Raw genomic sequence first — 18,670 nt, 5'->3', positions numbered from 1 at the left:
GGATGCTCTGAGATTTTCCATTTTGAGTGAAATATTGTGAACCGTGTTAGCTTAGATTATGTGTCCTGTGATTATTTTGAAATTCCTGGAGTGTGAAATGAGGCAGTTTTCTCCGTGGTTTACACAGGCTAGATTTCCAAGGGCAGCTAGAGCATGTCTGGAATTTCAGAAGCTTTTAGTTTCGATCATCACATTTTATTTTCTGTTGGGAGAATATTCCTTTTTTTTTTTTTTTTTTTTTTTTTTTTTTTTTTTTTTTGAGTCATGTTAAAAGAACAACGAACAACAGCAAACCTTTCCCGCTTTCAGAGTAGCAAGTTTGTTACTAGTTGGTAAAAGTATGCGCCTTAAGTGCCTTTAAGGCAGATCAGTTGGAAAGGTCTATTGGGTAACTTTGAAATAAATGCAGTATTTCTTTTATCACTAATACTTAAGGCTTACTAGAGTGAGACCTTCTAAGCCAGCCATAGGCAAACTACGGCCCGCTGGCCGCCCGTTTGAAATGAATAAAACTAAAAAAAAAAAAAGACCATACCCTTTTATGTAATGATGTTTACTTTGAATTTATATTAGTTCACACAAACACTCCATCCATGCTTTTGTTCCGGCCCTCCGGTCCAGTTTAAGAACCCATTGTGGCCCTCGAGTCAAAAAGTTTGCCCACCCCTGTTCTAAGCAGTAAACATTTGGGAGATAGGCATGATTTCTAATGCTAAGGTAGCTTTTTATTATGATCTGAAGTTTTGCTTTTTCTCCTGAGTTTGGATAATTTGTTTCAAACTCCGGTTGCACAATGAGAGTTTAACATTGATTATGTTTAAAGATGAAAACAGGGTATATTAGTAAGTACTGGCTTAAGGGAGGAAGAGTATTCATTGATTCCTAAGTGGAAAGCTGAAGTTGGAACTGGACACAACTTTATTGCTTTGGGTTTAAGGGGGAGATTTTCTCTCTTTTAGTCTCACTTGCCTAATCTCAGGGAAGAAACTGACTGTCTTTTTAGCATGCTCAATTCTGATTGAGTGAACAGTAGGCAGATACCTCCAGCCCTTATATGTTGGAATATTGGAAAATCCTTTTCGTTCACTTTGAGCAACCTTAGAGCAAAGACTTAAAGACACTCAAATTGGGGCTTCCTCTGGGATTGACCCAGCAGGTCTTTGTACACTGACCTCCAAGATCAACAGCCTCCACCCCTGTGCTCAGAGATGCCAATCAGCCTTTTAATTCCCCACTCTTAAATAGGATAAATCAGACTTATGAGGAAAGCAGCTAATATAAAAAGTAGAGACCAAAATTATAAAGAGAGAAAAATAACTTTTCTTATCAGGGAGAGAAAAAAAAATGTAAAAAAAGAAAAAGTCAGTTGTCTCCAGCATATAATAGAAGATTTTGCATTCATGTAACTGGAATAGAATAGAGCAGGAAAGGGAATATTATGAGAATTAGAAAGAGCTTTTTTAAAAAATTGAACATTTTGCTGAGGATACATATGTAATACCTTAACCAATAAAGAAATTAAAGATAAAAAATAAATAAATAAATAAAAAATGAAAATTCTTTTCAAAAAGAATTGTCACTAGTGACAATATTATATTAGTTTCAGGTGTACAACATCGTGGTTAGAAATTTAAATTACATACGAAGTGATCCCCCTGACACTTTTAAGTACCCACCCGGCACCGTACATATTATTGACGATATTCCAAGTGCTTTATTTACCTCCCCATGACTGTTCTCTAACTGTTTATCTGTACTTCTTAATCCCTTTACGTTTTCCACTCAGCTTCCATACCCTCCTCCTGTCTGGCAAACATCAGTTCTCTGCATCTATTAATGAGTATGTTTCTGTTTTGTTTGTTCATTTATTTTATTCTTTAGAGTCCACATGTAAGTGAAATCACTTTACATGGTATTTGTTTTTTTTCTGTCTGACTTAATTTACCTATCATAATAGCCTGTAGGTCCATTCATGCTATTGCAAATGATAAGAGTTATTCTTTTTTATGGCTGAGTAATATTCCACTTTATGTATGTACCACACGCTCTTTATCCAGTCCTTTACTGATGGACACTTAAGTTATTTCTGTATCTTGGCTATTGTAAATAGTGCTATTAATGTTTGCTTTATATATTTAGGTGCTCTTATGTTGAGTGTGTGTGTACAAGGATTATATCCCATTATTGGATTAATCCCTTCATCATTGTGAAATACTCATTTTTGTTTCTAGCTATAGCATTTGTTTTAAAGTTCATTTTGCCTGATATAACTATTGGTACCCCAGCTTATTTTTTATTTGCATTTGCATAAACCATCTTGTCCATTCCCTTACTTTTGATCTATTTTTTTTATCTGAAAGCATATGTATGGATCTTGTTTTTTGTCTATTCAGCCACTCTATGTCTTGGAGCATTTAATCCATTTACATTTAAAGAAATTACTGATAGACATGTAGTTATTGCTATTTTAGTTATAGTCTTTTTTAAAAATATATTTTTATTGATTTCAGAAAGGAAGGGAAAGGGAGAGAGATAAAAACAGCAGTGATGGAGAGAATCATTGATTGGCTGCCTCCTGCACGTCTATTCCTGGGGATCGAGCCCACAACCCGAGCCTGTGTTCTTGACTGGAACCAAAACCAGCTAGGGCTTATTTATAGTCTTGATCTTTTTTATTCTTCAACATTAAAAAGTCCCTTTAACATTTCTTATAATATTAGTTTAGTGGTGATCAACTCCTTTACCGTTTTCTGGTTGGGGGAGCTCTTTATCTGTCTTTCAATTCTTAATGATAGCCTTGGTGGGTAGAGTATATAATCTTGTTTGTACTTCCTTGCTTTTCATCACTTGAATATTTCGTGCCAGTCCCTTTTGGCCTACAAAGTTTCTGTTGAGAAATTATCTGACAGTCTTATGGGAGCTTCCTTCTTGGTAACTAACTGCTTTACTCTTGCTGCTAAGATTCTTTCTTTGTCATTAATTTTGGGCATTTTAATTATGATGTATTGGGAGTCTTTGTGCTTCTTAGACTTATATATCTATTTCCTTCATCAGGTTAGGGAAGTTTTCTGTCATTATTTCTTCAAATAGGGTTTCAATCCTTTGCTCTCTTACTTCTCTTTCTTGTATTACTCTGATGGAAATGTTACACTTAATGTTGTCCCAGAAGTCCCTTAAACTAAACTCATTTTTTAAAATGTCTTTTTTTCTTTTTGCTACTCCGATTGGATGTTTTTCATTACTTTGTATTTCAGGTTACAGATTCAATACTCTGCTTCATCTAATCTGATGTTGATTTCATCTAATGTTGAGTTATCTAATGTATTCTTCAGTCCAGTTCTTGTATTCTTATTTCTCACTGGTTCTTTTTAATGGTTTCTATCTTTTTATGTAAGTTCTCACTAATTTCATCTAGTCTTTCCCTAAGTTCATTGAGTATCCTTATCACCAGTGTCTTGAATTCTGTATCTGGTAGCTTGCTTCCTTCATTTCATTTAGTTCTTTAAAAAAAAATTTTTTTTTATTGATTTCAGAGAGGAAGGGAGAGGGAGAGAGAGATAGAACCATCAATGATGAGAGAGAATCATCAATAGGTTGCCTCCTACTGGGGATCGACCCACAACCTGGGCATGTGCCCTGGCCTGGAATTGAACCAGGAGCTCCTGGTTTCTAGGTCGATACTCAACCACTGAGCCACACTAGTTGGGCCATTTAGTTCTTTTGGTGACGTTTTGTCCTACTCTTTCATTTAAGACATGTTTCTTTGTCTCCTCATTTTGGCTGCCTCCCTGTGTTTGTTTCTATGCATTAGGTAGATCTGCAGTGTCTCCCAGTCTGGACAGGGTGGCCTTGAGTAGTAGGTGTTCTGTGGGGCCCAGTTTTGTTGTCTCCCTGATGCCTGAGCCAGTGCTCCAAGGTATCCTTTGGATGTATGTGCATTCCTGTTGTAGTTGAGCCTTGATTGCTGTTGGCAGACTTTTGGGATTGACTCTCCGGCTGACTGGCTGTGAGTATTGGTCATGATACAGCAGACAGCTGTTGTGTGGGCCTGACCCCACTGAGAGGGATTCGCTTCAGTAGGGCTCTACTGCCTTCCCAGTCCACCCTTTGAGTGCGCTGTTTGTGGAGCTAGTTGAGTGGTGCTCTGATGTGATCTGAAGTCAGCTACCAGGTGTGTTGATTATAGGGTTTCTTAGGGGGCTCTGGTGCAGACCTAGGTCAGTTATTCCTTTTTTGTGTCCTGGGGCCATCTGGTAAGAGCTACAAAGTTTGTGCCTTGGCTCTTTAAGAGGATGCAGTTGGTAGCTGCCTGTGCCAGTTTTGGAGGCACCTGGGATAGGCTATGCTGCCAACTGAGTTGACACTAGTGCCAGGCATGGGGCTACTTAGCAAGAGGTATAGGCCATGCCAAGGCCAGACATCGCTTGTTTGGCATTTGTACACCTTTGAGAGGTTTTAGGAAAGTCTAGTGCAGATGGGGGCTGGCTGCTTGTGCGGAATAGCTGCTGAAAGAGGATCTGGCTGCTTCCTAAGTTGGGTGGGGCAGTGTCTCAGGGTGGTGTGAGCAGTGTGGAGACTTGGGAGGGAGGCTGGCTCAACAAAGGAACTATGGCCTCTGGGCCTGGCACTTCTGCCCACCAGCACTTCCTGGCTGTGGTGGGGTGGGCACAACAAAGGAACAATTTTGCGCTTATGTCTGGGAGAGAGCTGTCCCTCCAGCCCTCACTCTGAAGCCAGACAATTCAGTTCCTCCCGGTATGCCCCAGTCACTCTTTGAGCCACTGTCCCTTCTCTGGAGCTTAGAGTAAGTGTTTGTGAGCCAGTAGTTTGTGCCTTGGCTCTTTAAGAGGATGCCTGGGATGCCAGCAGCCCTCATTCTCACCTGGACTGCGTCCCTGCTGATTTTCACAGCCAGTTGTTTTGAGGGATCCTCTTCTGGGATCTGGTGCTCCTGGCTGGGAGCCTGGTGTGGGGCCGGGACCTCTGGTTCCTCCGGGGGACCTCTGCACCAATATATCTCTCCCGACTCTTAACCACCACAGGCGGGTGTGGGACACCCCGTTTCCCATCTCTGCCGCTCCTACTAGTCTCTAGACGGCCTCCTCTGTATTTCCGTAGTTACAGCAGTTCTGTTCAGCTAGATTTCAGGTGGTTCTGAGTGGTGGTTGTTCTCTAGTTTAGCTATAATTTTGATGTAGTTGTGGGAGGAAGGGAGCTCAGTGTTTACCTACTTTGCCATCTTTGAAGTCCTTAGGAAGAGGTTTTTGAAATTAAATTATAAAATTCTATGAAAGAGTTAGAAGAAGTTGAGCAATAGCCTAGGTCCATGGTCAGCAAACTGTGGCTCACGAGCCACATGTGACTCTTTGGCCCCTTGAGTGTGGCTCTTCCTAAGCCTTAGGAGTACCCTAATTAAGTTAATAATAGTGTACCTACCTATATAGTTTAAGTTTAAAAAATTTGGCTCTCAAAAGAAATTTCAATCGTCGTACTGTTGATATTTGGATCTGTTGACTAATGAGTTTGCTGACCACTGTCCTAAATGGTAGATTTAAAAAATGGTAGAGCCCTCACCGGTTTGGCTCACTGGATAGAGCGTCGGCCTGGGGACTGAAGAGTCCCGGGTTCGATTCCGGTCAAGGGCATGTACCTGGGTTGCAGGCACATCCCCAGTAGGGGGTGTGCAGGAGGCAGCTGATCGATGTTTCTCTCTCATCGATGTTTCTAACTCTCTATCCCTCTCCCTTCCTCTCTGTAAAAAATCAGTAAAATATATTAAAAAAAATAAAAATAAAAAATGGTAGAAAACAAAAGGGAAAATTAAGGAGATTAAGGAAGTCCAACTATTGAGTGACTATTAGAACGAAACAACAGAAAACAGGGATGAGGAAATGTTAGCAATGATTCAAGAAAATATCCTAGAACTGAAGGACAGTTTTCAGTGTCAAAAGAATGTGAATCTTGAAAGAAGTCACTCAGGGCTCCCAAGCCCCAAGAAGATGGCCACTGGACACATCATTGTGGCATTTCAGAATATCAAAAGACTTCTCCACAGGGGAAGCCAGAAGACAGTGGAGCAAAACGGTCAAAATTCTGAGAGAGGATGTTTTTCCAATTTAGAATTAAAAAAAAAATATTTTATTGATTTTTTTACAGAGAGGAAGGGAGATGGATAGAGAGTTAGGAACACTGATGAGAGGGAAACATCGATCAACTGCCTCCTGCACACCCCCTACTGGGGGTGTGCCTGCAACCAAGGTACATGCCCCTGACCAGAATCGAACCTGGGACCCCCTTTAGTCTGCAGGCCGATGCTGTATCCACTGAGCCAAACCGGTTAGGGCTAGAATTTTTTAACCTTCCTAAACTATTAGTTAAAATGTGAGAGTAGGTTAAAGACTTTTTTAACCATATAAGGTTTCACACGCTTTCCATCTAAACCTTCTCTTAGGGACCTATTGGGGAATGTGCTCCATCAAAAGGAGGGAGAAAACAAGATCTAGGCAGGCCTGGGACACAGGGAAGGGCAGCTCTTATAAAGAAAGAGGTGAAGCGAGGTCTCAGGATAGCATCTGCGTACCAGGCACAGAGGCATTTAGTCTAGACTAGAGCAGAACAGAAGGCCCTGGTAGAAATTACTTCAAGATGACATTAATAAAATGCCTATATATCTCAGTTTATCTAGAGGAGAGTCAGGCAGTTGATGGAAAAATTGGATTTGAGTAGGTGATAATTATGTAGAAAAATAAAGATGTGGGGAAAATGAGACCATCATTAACGCCAGGGAAAAGTTGTGTGAGAAAAGGAAAAGTAATTCCAGCATGCTGTATGGTTCTGCTGTGACATAACCGTGCAATCATATCCATTAGGGGGATAAGGATATAAGAGAGGGAGGGAGGGAGGAGAGGAGAGGAGAGGAGAGAGAGAGAGAGATGGTGGTGTGACTAGTAGGGCATTACCTCATAATGACACAAACTGAAAAATTAAGAAGTAAGGTATTATTTAGAGATATGGAGATGAATGCCAAAACAGTCAGCTAAAGTAGATGAAATTGATTGCCTGGGGAGCAGGACATGGAGAAGGAGGACAAGGGCAGGAGATTGTGTTGTGTGGTTTTTTTTTTTTTTTTTTTTTGGGGGGTGGGTATGTGGAGTCTCTACAAGCCTTAGAGAATATTTGGCTTTTAAAATTATAATCAGATAAATATAAAAAATCATCTGCTGGTCTCTTATCTCAGTGAAGCTAAAGGAAAAAATTATCCACCAGGAATGAGGAGCCGAATTCCTAGAGATTAGGTAATCCTCTTGATGTTTGAGAACACCAAGGCTCAGAAAAAATAGTTCCTACAGGGTGTAGGGCCACTGAGAGCTTGGCTCCACCACGGAAGACATCAGGAAGCCCTCTTGTACTGTAGCTCCTACTTTCATGGCGAGCACGCTGGCCTGGCTTTAGGCAGAGGGTACGAAGTGAAGTTTGACTTGGTACAACAATGGAATTGAGATAATTGGCATTCTCTAAGGAAGGCTAGAATGTACAGCTGTTTAATAAATACTATTTAATGCAAAACTATTTCTAGAAAGACCAACCGTTCTCCACACTTAAGCGATTTTGCAGAAATTCTGTGCTTTTTAGTATAATAGACTTCTTTTGATGAAGAACAACTTTTATCTTTCTAAACAACCCAGACAAAAACCTCTTTTTCATAAAGCAGTTGGTCTCAGAGTGCAGTCCTTGGATCAGCAGCATCCACATCACCTGGAAACTTGTTAGAAATGAAAATGATTACCCCAGAGTAGGCATCACCCCAGATCTACTGACTCAGGAACTCGGGGCTAGAGCCCAGCAGGCTGAGTTTTGACAAGGCCTGCAGGTAATCCTGCTGTACCTTAAAGCTGGGCAACTGCCAACATAGCTGATGACATGATAGGCATGCTTCCCCCTCAGTTCTTTAGGGGTTAAGCCAGGGGTGGGCAAACTTTTTGACTCAAGGGCCATGATGGGTTCTTAAACTGGACCAGAGGGCCGGAACAAAAGCATGGATGGAGTGTTTGTGTGAACTAATATAAATTCAAAGTAAACATCATTACATAAAAGGGTACGGTCTTTTTTTTTTTTTTTTTAGTTTTATTCATTTCAAACGGGCCAGATCCGGCCCGCGGGCCGTAGTTTGTCCACGGCTGGGCTGGGTTAAGCTCAGTCTGGACTCCCCACAGAGAAGGGGGTCTCTTTCATTTCCCTGTGGCCTTCACTCTCCAGGTTTAAGCACATTGGTCAGCATTAATGTGAACTGTGACTTTTTTTTTTTTTTAAACAAACCAAAGACAGCATTTGGCATTATTGGTAGTCTTCTGGATAAAAACTGAGTTGAACAGTAGCAATCTTAAGCATCATAATTACAAGCTTATTAGAAAGGAGCACAGTCCTTCTGGGCTAGGGTGTATCTTTGGGGATTTGGGGTTGGGTGTGTATCAGGGACCCTATGTAGGATGGTGTAAAGTTTACACTGTAAACAAGATAGACGCTGATTTCTCTCTTATGTGTCCTAGTCTGGAGCTGACCGCAGAAACACACTCCCTTTGCTTTTGTTTCAATATTTGGGGGGCTTATGTGATCCCCGGTGGCGGCTCTGGGGGTAAATGCACAGGTATGTCCCTTCCACTAAAGGGTGACCTTGTAGTTGAACACATTCATTTCGCAGACTTCCCACTGGACAGAATGTAGAGGTGCAGCCACATCCAACCACAAGGACAGTCGAGTAGTGTTTATTTTAGTTAACCAGTTGCTCTTCTCTGGAGAAAATGGATATTGGGGGTGGGAGGGGGACATTAACAGTTTCTGATGCATAGTAATTGCTGCCTGTGTTCACTTTCAGATATATTCTGTTCAAGCCATGCAAACCCATTGTCATCCCTTTATAGACCTACCTTAAATGACCTCAAGTTTAATGATTGCCCAATTAAGAGGGATATGTGAACATTGGTCCTAGTTCCAATTTCACTCTCTTCTTACCATCAAAGTTTGGTGCATTGAGACATAGTCTTGTATATGTAAGAATTTAAGTGTATGATAGACAGGATGTAAACCCAATAGTACAAGACTGAATTATTGACTGTGGGAGTGGGGATCAGCTCAGAGTTGCACCTCACAAAATATTTGAGCATAAATCCCCTGTGTGTTAAATGTAAAACTTGAAACCCCGGGGAAGTTAGACTTCTGGTATCCTAGGATGGAGGAGGACATTTTAGGAATATAAGTTTTAAAAGAAATAAAGAAATTGATAGTTTAGACTAAGTTAAAAAAAAAAAAAAAGCAAAACAACTAACATTCCACATATGAAAAGGAACCACTGAAGGGCAAACTGGGGTAAATATCTTTTAATAGTTCTATGAGGTAAAATAGCAGAGCTCTTAAAAATTATACAAAATACCAATAGAGTTAAAATGTGATAAGGATGTGAACAGAGGTAGTATCACATGAAGATTGTGTATTGCAGTGGCATGATACAGTTGTTCTAAAATTCATTATTATTAATCTTTTAAAAAATTGGTTTTAGAGAGAGAAAGGGAGAGAGGAAGAGAGAGAGAAACATCTATTGGTTGCCACCTGCACCGGGAATTAAACTCACCAGCTTTGGGTGTACAGGGCAACGCTCCAACCAGCTAAGCCACACTGGCCAGGGCAGGATATTATTTTTTAAATATCATATTGAAAAGGGTGAAAATAAACATTATTTATGGTCCAGGAGGAGATTGGGTTCAGACAGATTATGTTGTCCACTGCTGGTCACCCACTCGGCGAGGACAGCAGGCTGGGTAGCATTTTAGCAATATGTATTATGAGGCTTAAACATGTTCCTGCGTTTGGCCCCATATTCTAACTTCTGGGATTCTACACAAAGGAAACATCCCAGATGTAATAGAATTTATGGCTGAGGATTATCACTACAGTACTGTTTATGATGATGAAAAACACACACACCAACTTAATAGTCCACCAGTAGCAGAATGGCAAATAAATTACCTTATTCATATTATAATAAAAATTACCCAACCATTTCAAGTCATGTTTTCAAAGAATTTTAATGATGTAGGGAAATGCTTTCTATATAATGTTAAATGAAAAAATAATTAAAATTCTAAATTCAACATGAACTCGAAAAAACCCACAGGGAAGCTATTAGGAGGAGTTACTATAGACATAAAAGTGATTTTCTCTGGGTGTTAGAATTTCTAGTGATTTAAATTTGTTCCTTTATAATTTTATTCCTTAAGAATTCTTCAGAGAGTATATATACCTTTTATGGAGAGGGAACAAGTAAACACTGTTTAAAAAGTGAAAATGTGACCCGTCATTTGCCAAAATAGATTTTGTAGCCGCCTGGGACAGTGCCTTGTCATTTGTCCTTGTATCGAATAATGTGAGGTTTAACTCTGACACTCATTCAGGTGTTTTCTTTTTTTTTTTTTTTTTTTTTTATATATTATCCCTGAGTTCTACTTAAAATGATTGATTTGGTGCATTTAAATTGATGTCTTATTTTACAGTCCCTGGTTACCTTTTTATAGTGTCTGGTTAGAGGCAAATGGAGAGAGCTGAATCATAAAAATTTTAGCAAACTTTTCCCCTTTAATAGTGTCAGATAAGCCATTGATACTTGGCATTAATAAAATTCATGGAGGTGCCCCCCCCCCCCGCTTTTACAGAAAAATATAATGCCTGATTACATTTTTAAAATGTTTTTTATTGCTTTCAGAGAGAGGAAGGAGTGATAGAAACATCAATGATGAGAGAGAATCATTAATCGGCTGCCTATTGCACGCCCCTTACCATTGATTGAGCCTGTATCACAGGCATGTACCCTGATCGGGAATTGAACTATGATGTTCTGGTTCATGGGTCAACGCTCAACCACTGAGCCACACCGGCTGGGCTGCATGATTACATTTTTGAGGTGGAATGATTTTCTTGACTTTACAGATGAATGAAAAAGGAAATTATCATATATGACATACATAATCTAATTTTTCTGAGAGTTCCTCTTTGAAGTATTGATACAAGAAAGCAGTACACATTCAATAAAAACCTACTACTTAGGAAGTTTGTTATGAAAGATTTGTAGGGTATTATGGGGAAACTGTGAAATTTCTTAGGTTTAAAAATTCCTATGTTCTTTTTAATTAGCTTGCTGTTATTAAATCTTTTAAGAGAGCCAAGAATTGATGGTTATTTAGGACGTGCTCCAAATTCAAATATAGTAAATTCTGGTTTTCCTATGCAGTGGTCTAGCTGTGCTGTTCAATAGGCAGCCACTGGCCACATAGGGCTTTTAAATTAAAATTAATTAAAATTAAAATTGAGATCCCATTCACACTGTCTACATTCCAAGGGCCCAAGTGTCCCTAATGGTTATCAAATTAGACTGTGCAGGTATAGAAAATTCTTTTGGACCTTGTTAGTCTAGAGACAATTCAAAATAGAAATTAAGCCCCCAGTAACTTCTGATTCACTTTAGAATATCAAATGAGTGTTCTTTCTTATCCATTTCCTTCTTAACGAGGCTTGTCTAGCCTATGCTAAACTAGTTTTCTTCTCTGAATACTCAAATGATAGGCGGCCAGTACCTATTGTATTTGGTTCAGATAAACAGATAATCTGAATGCAGAATATATGCAATTAATACTAAAAACCCTGGTAGATTCATAGAATTTTAGATTTGAAAAGGCCATTGATTGCATCTAATTAGGCCTTCTTATTTAACTGATGAGAAGTTTGAGGAACAGAGAGGTTAAGTAATTTGCTTAAGTCACACAGCTAGTGGCCTTGTTACTCCTTATTCTCCCAAGTACACTGTTCTTGCCACTGAGCCAAGACAACTTTTTGAAAGGCGGTTTAGACCCATAATTCTGTGGTTCAACAACTTTAGAGACAAGAGGAGTCAATTATGGTAGAATTAACTTTACACCAGGTCACGAAGTGTATTGTACAAAACAGGAAATGACCCTTTAAAAATCCAGCCCTCCCAGCCTTCTTTTCATGTCTTTGGGAAAAGTGCTGCTTTCAAGAATATATATTTTTACCTTCAGTCTTGAAATTACTTGAAATTGCATATATTTTAAAAATCAAAAGGAAATTTGCTTCCTTTTAAAAATAGCCCCTTTTTTTGGAATTAAGGGTACTGTAGTTAGGAAAAGGATTTGCTTTTTAAAATCCTGTTTTTATTTTGCAAAGCTTATAGATCAGTTGTCACTCATAAGATTTGTCTCCCTCCCCTTGCAATTCCATCAAAAGTAAATTTCTGTGAAGTAGTTTGTCATTCTTATATTTAATATATTTTCATCCAGAATTGTTTATTTCCATAGGGACTGCATAGCTTCTATTAGCTGCTGAGTGCTCACTGTGGCAAGTGAAGTAGTTTATTCTGGGAACCTGACTGCATGCTACAAAAAGATTGCATCTTGTTAATATTGGGAGATTCTTGGGTTGCTTCTACCATGTCCTGTGGATTTTACTTTTCAAAAGCACAATGACCTCACTTCCTCCTTTTCTCTTTTACTGTCTCAGTCTAGACCTTCATCTGCATGTTGTTTTTAGTCTGTTTCCATTTGGTTTTGCCCCTGTCTGTCACCTGCCTGGCATGCAGCTGCCAGAGTGCTATTTCTAGAACAAATCTGATCATTTCACTTCTGGAATGAAATCCCACGGTGTCTAGTCCTGCCTGCAGAGTGAAATGCGGGGTCAGGCCCTTGTTTTGGCAAACTGTCCACTCTCATCTGGGTTTCTCCTACCTCCCTACTCTCCCTCAAGTCTTTGTTCAAATATTACTCTCAGGTCTTACCTGGCCACCATCTAAATGATCATAATCCCATGCTCACCTGTACCTTCTCTCCATCTTTAGTTTTCCCTCCAGCACTTATCACCTTCTAACATACTGTCTACTTTATCAATTTTCTGATGTATTGGAGCTTTCTCCAAGTAGGATGTACTTACTCTCCATCAGGGCAGTCTATGGTATTTTGTTTGTGTGGAGTGTTCCACTTCCTACTCTTTCTCTTCAGTTACCTGCCCTTCTCCCCTCCAAGTTCTTGGTGATTCTGCATAACCCCGTGGACAGCGGTGGAAGGCAGAGTTTTCCTGAGCATGCCGCCCTCTATCTCCTTCTTTGTCCAGGCCATCTTGTTAGCCCCTGGGGTCAGCGGATGTGGTATCCCTGCCTAGTGATGGAGTGATCCGGAAACTCACCATCACAGTTGGTGTCATTGGGTGGGGTGTGGGTGTTAATGACATCTCGGTGCTCCCTGTGAGCATTCTCTCAGTGGATGCTTGTGGGTTGTTGGGTATTTGGTTGGATGGCCACTTGCTCATCATCAAGTGGTTTCTCTGCAGAGCGCATCGGCGATGCTCCTCAGGTACCAGGGGCCATAGTGACAAACTGGCGAAATCCCAGCATGGGACAGGACACTCTCCAGTCGCCTGGCAGCCTCTCCTGCCACTGTGTGCGGCCCCTTGGGGAGGAAATCGCCCAAAGCAGAGCTGTCTATAAATTTGTGTGTCTATATCGTAATAGGAATGGTGAAGAAATGCTCTTAGGAGCATGCAGTTCTGTCCATTATCCTGTGGGTTGTTTTAGCAAACTGATGTCTGTGGGGTAAAATTAACCAGCCACAATATTCGAACACTGGGTTTGCCACTGTCCTCCATTGTAAATAGTTTTAGAACCCATCTGTTCATTAAGTGGGTAGACGGGAGGGGGGCGGGGGAGGGTTTCAGAAACGAAAGTTATCGAATGATTCACTAGTGATATGAGCTAACTTTGAATTATTAAAAAAGACAAGCCCAGTTTCTATTTTGGCTTACATCATTCTTTTAATTTTGCCAAAACCTCAAAATATTTTTCAGGGAAGTAATCCAAAGAGCACCAAAATGTGCAGTGTGTGTGAGTGTGTGTGTGTTTTAAAAAGGGCATGGTCGATTTTTGCAGAAAATGTGCAACATGGTGTATTTACTTTTACCTTTTAAAAAAATTTTAAACATATATGTGTATATATATATATATATATATATATATATATATATATATATATTAGTGGCCCAGTGCACGGATTCATGCACATGGAAAGGAAATTAATTAGAAGAAAGATTTGTGTGGTAATTACATTACTGCAAAAAATTACATGTCAAAATAGTATATATAATATAGTATTATAAAATTAAAATACAAAATATTTTAATATCGCTATTCTCCATTTCTTTATAATAGAAGTGTCAGAGATGAAAGAAAATTAGTAAAATGTATATGAAAATAATATATACATTGATTTATAAATAAAGAATAATAACATGATATAAAAACAACAAAGGCATGATATAAAAATAACAAAAACATGACATAAAAACAACATTGATAAAAACAATGATTGATAAATTGATTAATAAATAAACAACAACAACATGATATGACAACAACAAAGTGCCAATAGTTGGACTTCAGATACATTCTGGCATTGTGTGCGATTGGTGCCAGCGAGAGCTTTATATGTAGCTCACATGCACTAGTCAATGTTTATTTTTAAATTGCCAGTGCGTGTCATATGTACCAGCTAGTCGGTCAGTCGGATGATCAGACGGACGTATGGTCAATCACTTGGCCTTTTACAGATATAGATATATTTTTATTGTTGACAGTATTGCAGATGTAAGGTCATGTGATACATGTCTTTCTCTGACTGGCTTATTTCACTTAGCATAATAATCTCCAGGTCTTCCATGCTGTCTCAAAGGGTAAGAGATCCATCTTTTTATGGCTGCATAGTATTCCACTGTGTGAATGTATTCACACAATATATTCCACAGCTTTTTTATCCATTCATCTACTGATGGGCACTTGGGCTGTTTCCAAATCTTAGCTATTGTAAATAATACTGCTATGAATATAGGAGTGCATATATTCTTTGTGATTGGTGTTCCAAGGTTGTTAGGGTATATTTCCAGAAGTGGGATCACTGGATCAAATGACAGTTTCATTTTTCATTTTTGGGGGAAACTCCATGCTGTTTTCCATAATGGCTGCACCAGTCTGCATTCCCACCAGCAGTGTACAAGGGTTCCCTTTTCTCCACATCCTTGCCAGCACTTGTTTGTTGACTTATTGGTGATAGTCAGTTGGACAAGTGTGAGGTGATATCTCATTGTAATTTTAATTTGCATTTTTTGATGATTACTGACATTGAGCGTTTTTTCATATGTCTATTGGCCATTGGTATGTCCTCTTTGGAGAAGTGCCTATGTCCTCAGCCCGCCCCCCCCCTTTTTTTTTATTGGATTGTATGTCTTCCTTTTGTTGAGTTATATAAGTTCTTTATATATTTTGGAAATTAACCGCTTATCAGGTGTATCGGGCATGGTATTCTTAAAAGATACTTTACCAGTATGTGTGTGACAAAATATCCTGTTTATGTAGCTATCGGTGCACTATTCTTTTCCTTCGTCTGTTTTTGTCCCTTTGCCGATTTCAGCTTTTGTCTACATGTGACATAACAGTGAGCACTGAGAAAGTGAAAGATTAGAAACCCCGCATCTGGCTCTGTCTAACCACCAGCGCCGTGAATGGCCGACCCTTAGTAACGACTGCACCTGGTGTTTTATGGGATGTGACATAAGTGAGTTAGATTATAGGATTCTGTGCGTACCGACCGTATTTTCACCTGTTTTACTGCCAGTCCTGTCAGAGCTCCCAGGCAAGTGTGGAATAGTCATACTGTTATAGGAAAATTCCAATTGGTCACAAAGCTCACATGCACAAGCGTTGACACTTTAACTGGCTTTGGTAACCATTGCCTGGGAGACACCAGACCTCTTGTGTGCGCGTGCGTGCGTGTGTGCGTGCGTGTGTGTGTGTGTGTGTGTGTGTGTGTGTGTGTGCTGAGGCTGAGGCGGGCTTGGCACTTCATAGCATTGAGTGAGGGAGGAGGAAGCAGTTGGGTGGAGAAGTGTCTTGCCAACATTTCCAGGGTTGACTGGGGGTTGAAACGTAGATTCTGTTTGTTGATGAAAAATGTGCCCATTTTAGTGGTGAGGTGATAAGAACTTGTAGAAAATTGATGGTTTTGCTCAGCTGTGACCTTTGTTGTTGACCTTGTGCAGACGTGTCCCCATTAGTCTTGACTCTTGGTACCTTGTATAATTACTACATTGTATCCTGCACGTTATAATGAAATAGTAGCAGCTCTGACAACATGCTGTTAGTTTTGGAAAGTTTAAAAATACGTGAATCTGACTCTTTTTTTCTTTGTCAGTTGCCCTTAGGTAATTCTTTCTGCAGGATGAATTAAGAGAAGATCCTTCTTCCCTAGCAATGGAGAGCAGTTTGCCAGCTACCAATATGCCAGACCCCTCAGCTTCTCCCTTGGACAAACATCCCAGCTCAGCCAATGGTAATGGAGATTTTGATTCAGGTAAGATTCTGTTTTCTAAAGCCATTTGGCCTTTGGATGTATTAACAAGTGTCTTTCTGAAAATGTTCAGGAAACAGTGGGGCAGGGTTTCTCGATCTCACATGTGGTCTGTTCCTAGGCTTTGCTGTCATATTTATAAGCATATAGCAGCTTGAAAGTCAGGCAAAATTTGCTTCAAAATTAATATTAGCTATATACGAGACAGGCAGGCTAGGGTGATAGTGAGGTGCCAAATCACTTCAAAATCTCAATGGCCTAGCAAATAAATGTTCACAATTACTCACAGTCTGTAGTTCAGACAGTTGATGGTGCTCTGTTGCACGGAGTCTCTGCACAGCGCCTGGCAGTGCCATCTCCTCTGTTGCTTCGGGCTTGGTCCTAACGGGAAGCAGAGCTGCAGGGTCTTGAGCCAGTGATTAAATGCTCTAGCTCAGAAGAGACAGGTTTGCTCAGAACCTCTTTTTTAATTTTTATTTTTCAATCACATTTCACATTCAATATTATTTTGCAGTAGTTTCAGGTGTACAGCATATCTGTTCAACATTCATATGCTTTACAAAGTATTCCCCCCAATATTTTTACCCACCTGGCACCATACATACTTAAGTATTATGGACTGTATTTCTAATGCTATAGTTTATATCCCCGTGACTATTTCATAACTACCACTTTGTAGTTCTTAATCCCTTCACCTTTACACCCGCCCACCCCCTTACCCCCATGCTCAGAACTTCTTGACAGAACCAGTCTAGGGAGGTGTGGAAATTGAATTCTCCGGCATGTGCCCAGAAAGAGAGGACAGCAGGATGTGCCCAAGCACTAGATGCTGCTTCCCAAGACCCTCTCAAAACTTCCAGCACAGCTTTCAGAATAGTGCATAATGTGAAAGAATTTTAGGTGATGTGAATTTGTAGTAAAGAAATCACAAAACAAACAAAATGAAACCAGCCTTTGGTTGAATTTTGATATTTACCCAATGACTTTGTAAATGCATCTTTTTCTAACTACTGGCATAATAAAGAGTTTATTAATTTTTTTTAAAAGGATTTTAATCCTATATAATAAAGAGGTAATATGCAAATTAACCCTCAGGCCCTCACAAGATGGCTGCTTATGACCAGGATGGCAGTGGGGTTAGTGAGGGACAACCAAATGACTGAACAAGCAGGCTGTGTGGGGTGACCAGGCCGCCATGAGGGGTGACCAGGCCAGCAGAGGGGGGCAGTTGGGGGCGACTAGGCTAGCAGTAGGGGCAGTAAGAGATGACCAGGCCGGCGGCGGGGGGGAGGGCAGTTAGGGGCAACCAGGCCTGCTGGGAGGCGGTGCAGTTGGGGGTGACCAGGCTGGCGGGGTGGCAGTTAGGGGCGACCAGGCCAGCAGGGGGGCGTGCAGTTGGGGTCAATTAGGCCAGCAGAGGGGGGTAGTTTGGGGCAACCAGACCAGCAGGGGGGGCAGTAAGGGGTGACCACGCTGGCGGGCGGTGGGCAGTTAGGAGTGACCAGGCCAGCAGGGGGGGCAGTTAGGGTTGATCATGCCAGTATGCAGAGGCAGTGAGAGGTGATCAGGCTGAGAGAAGGGCAGAGAAGGGCAGTTAGGTGCGACCAGGCAGGCAGGCAGGTGAGCAATAGGAGCCAGCAGTCCAGGCTTGTGAGAGGGATGTCCGACTGCCGGTTAAGGCCCGATCGTGGGGATCGGGCCTAAACCGGCAGTCGGACATCCCCCAAGGGGTCCCGGATTGGAGAGGGTGCAGGCTGGGCTGAGGCCTCCCCACCCCGTCCACAAATTCTGTGCACCAAGCCTCTGGTATTGCATAACAGCAAAATAGATAAGGACAACTTAGCTCTCAGAATCATAGTCAATGCTATGGTGAATTCATGGGCAAAAATGTTGATCATTAATTCAGTGGGAGATTTGACCATTGCCCCAAGAAGGTATGAAATTTGTTTTCACATTTTGGTGAGACCAGTCAATGATGTAATTACAGGCTGTGTGATGTTAATGGGAAGCAGAGCAGCAGGGTCTTGAATAAGTGATTAAATGCTCTAGTTCAGAAGAGACAGGTCCCATTGAATTTACTAGATTATGTTTCTCAAATTATATCTTTATCTGGAGAAAATCTGGAAACCCCTAAAATAATTGCCTGAAAGATGTTAGTATCTGTTTCAAAATTAGCTCATTCTTCACCTTTCGGTTTCTTTCTACATAAAGCAGGAGCGGGA

General features: G+C 40.6%; 1 protein-coding gene across 1 annotated transcript in view; it reads left to right on the top strand.

The window, feature by feature from the left end:
• Positions 1-18,670, top strand: part of SFMBT2 (Scm like with four mbt domains 2) — a 219,919-nt gene that overhangs the window by 14,690 nt on the left and 186,559 nt on the right. The window contains exon 2 of the mRNA XM_081091132.1: positions 16,293-16,451. Coding sequence (XP_080947258.1) covers positions 16,352-16,451 — 100 coding nt within the window. The 5' untranslated portion in view covers positions 16,293-16,351. The remainder of the gene's footprint in view (positions 1-16,292; positions 16,452-18,670) is intronic.

Source organism: Myotis nattereri (genome assembly GCF_964212035.1).
Source record: "Myotis nattereri genome assembly, chromosome: 1".
Classification (NCBI taxonomy): Eukaryota; Metazoa; Chordata; class Mammalia; order Chiroptera; family Vespertilionidae; genus Myotis; species Myotis nattereri.
The sequence above is the reverse complement of the archived record's forward strand: the minus strand, read 5'-3'. Positions and strand labels throughout refer to the sequence as shown.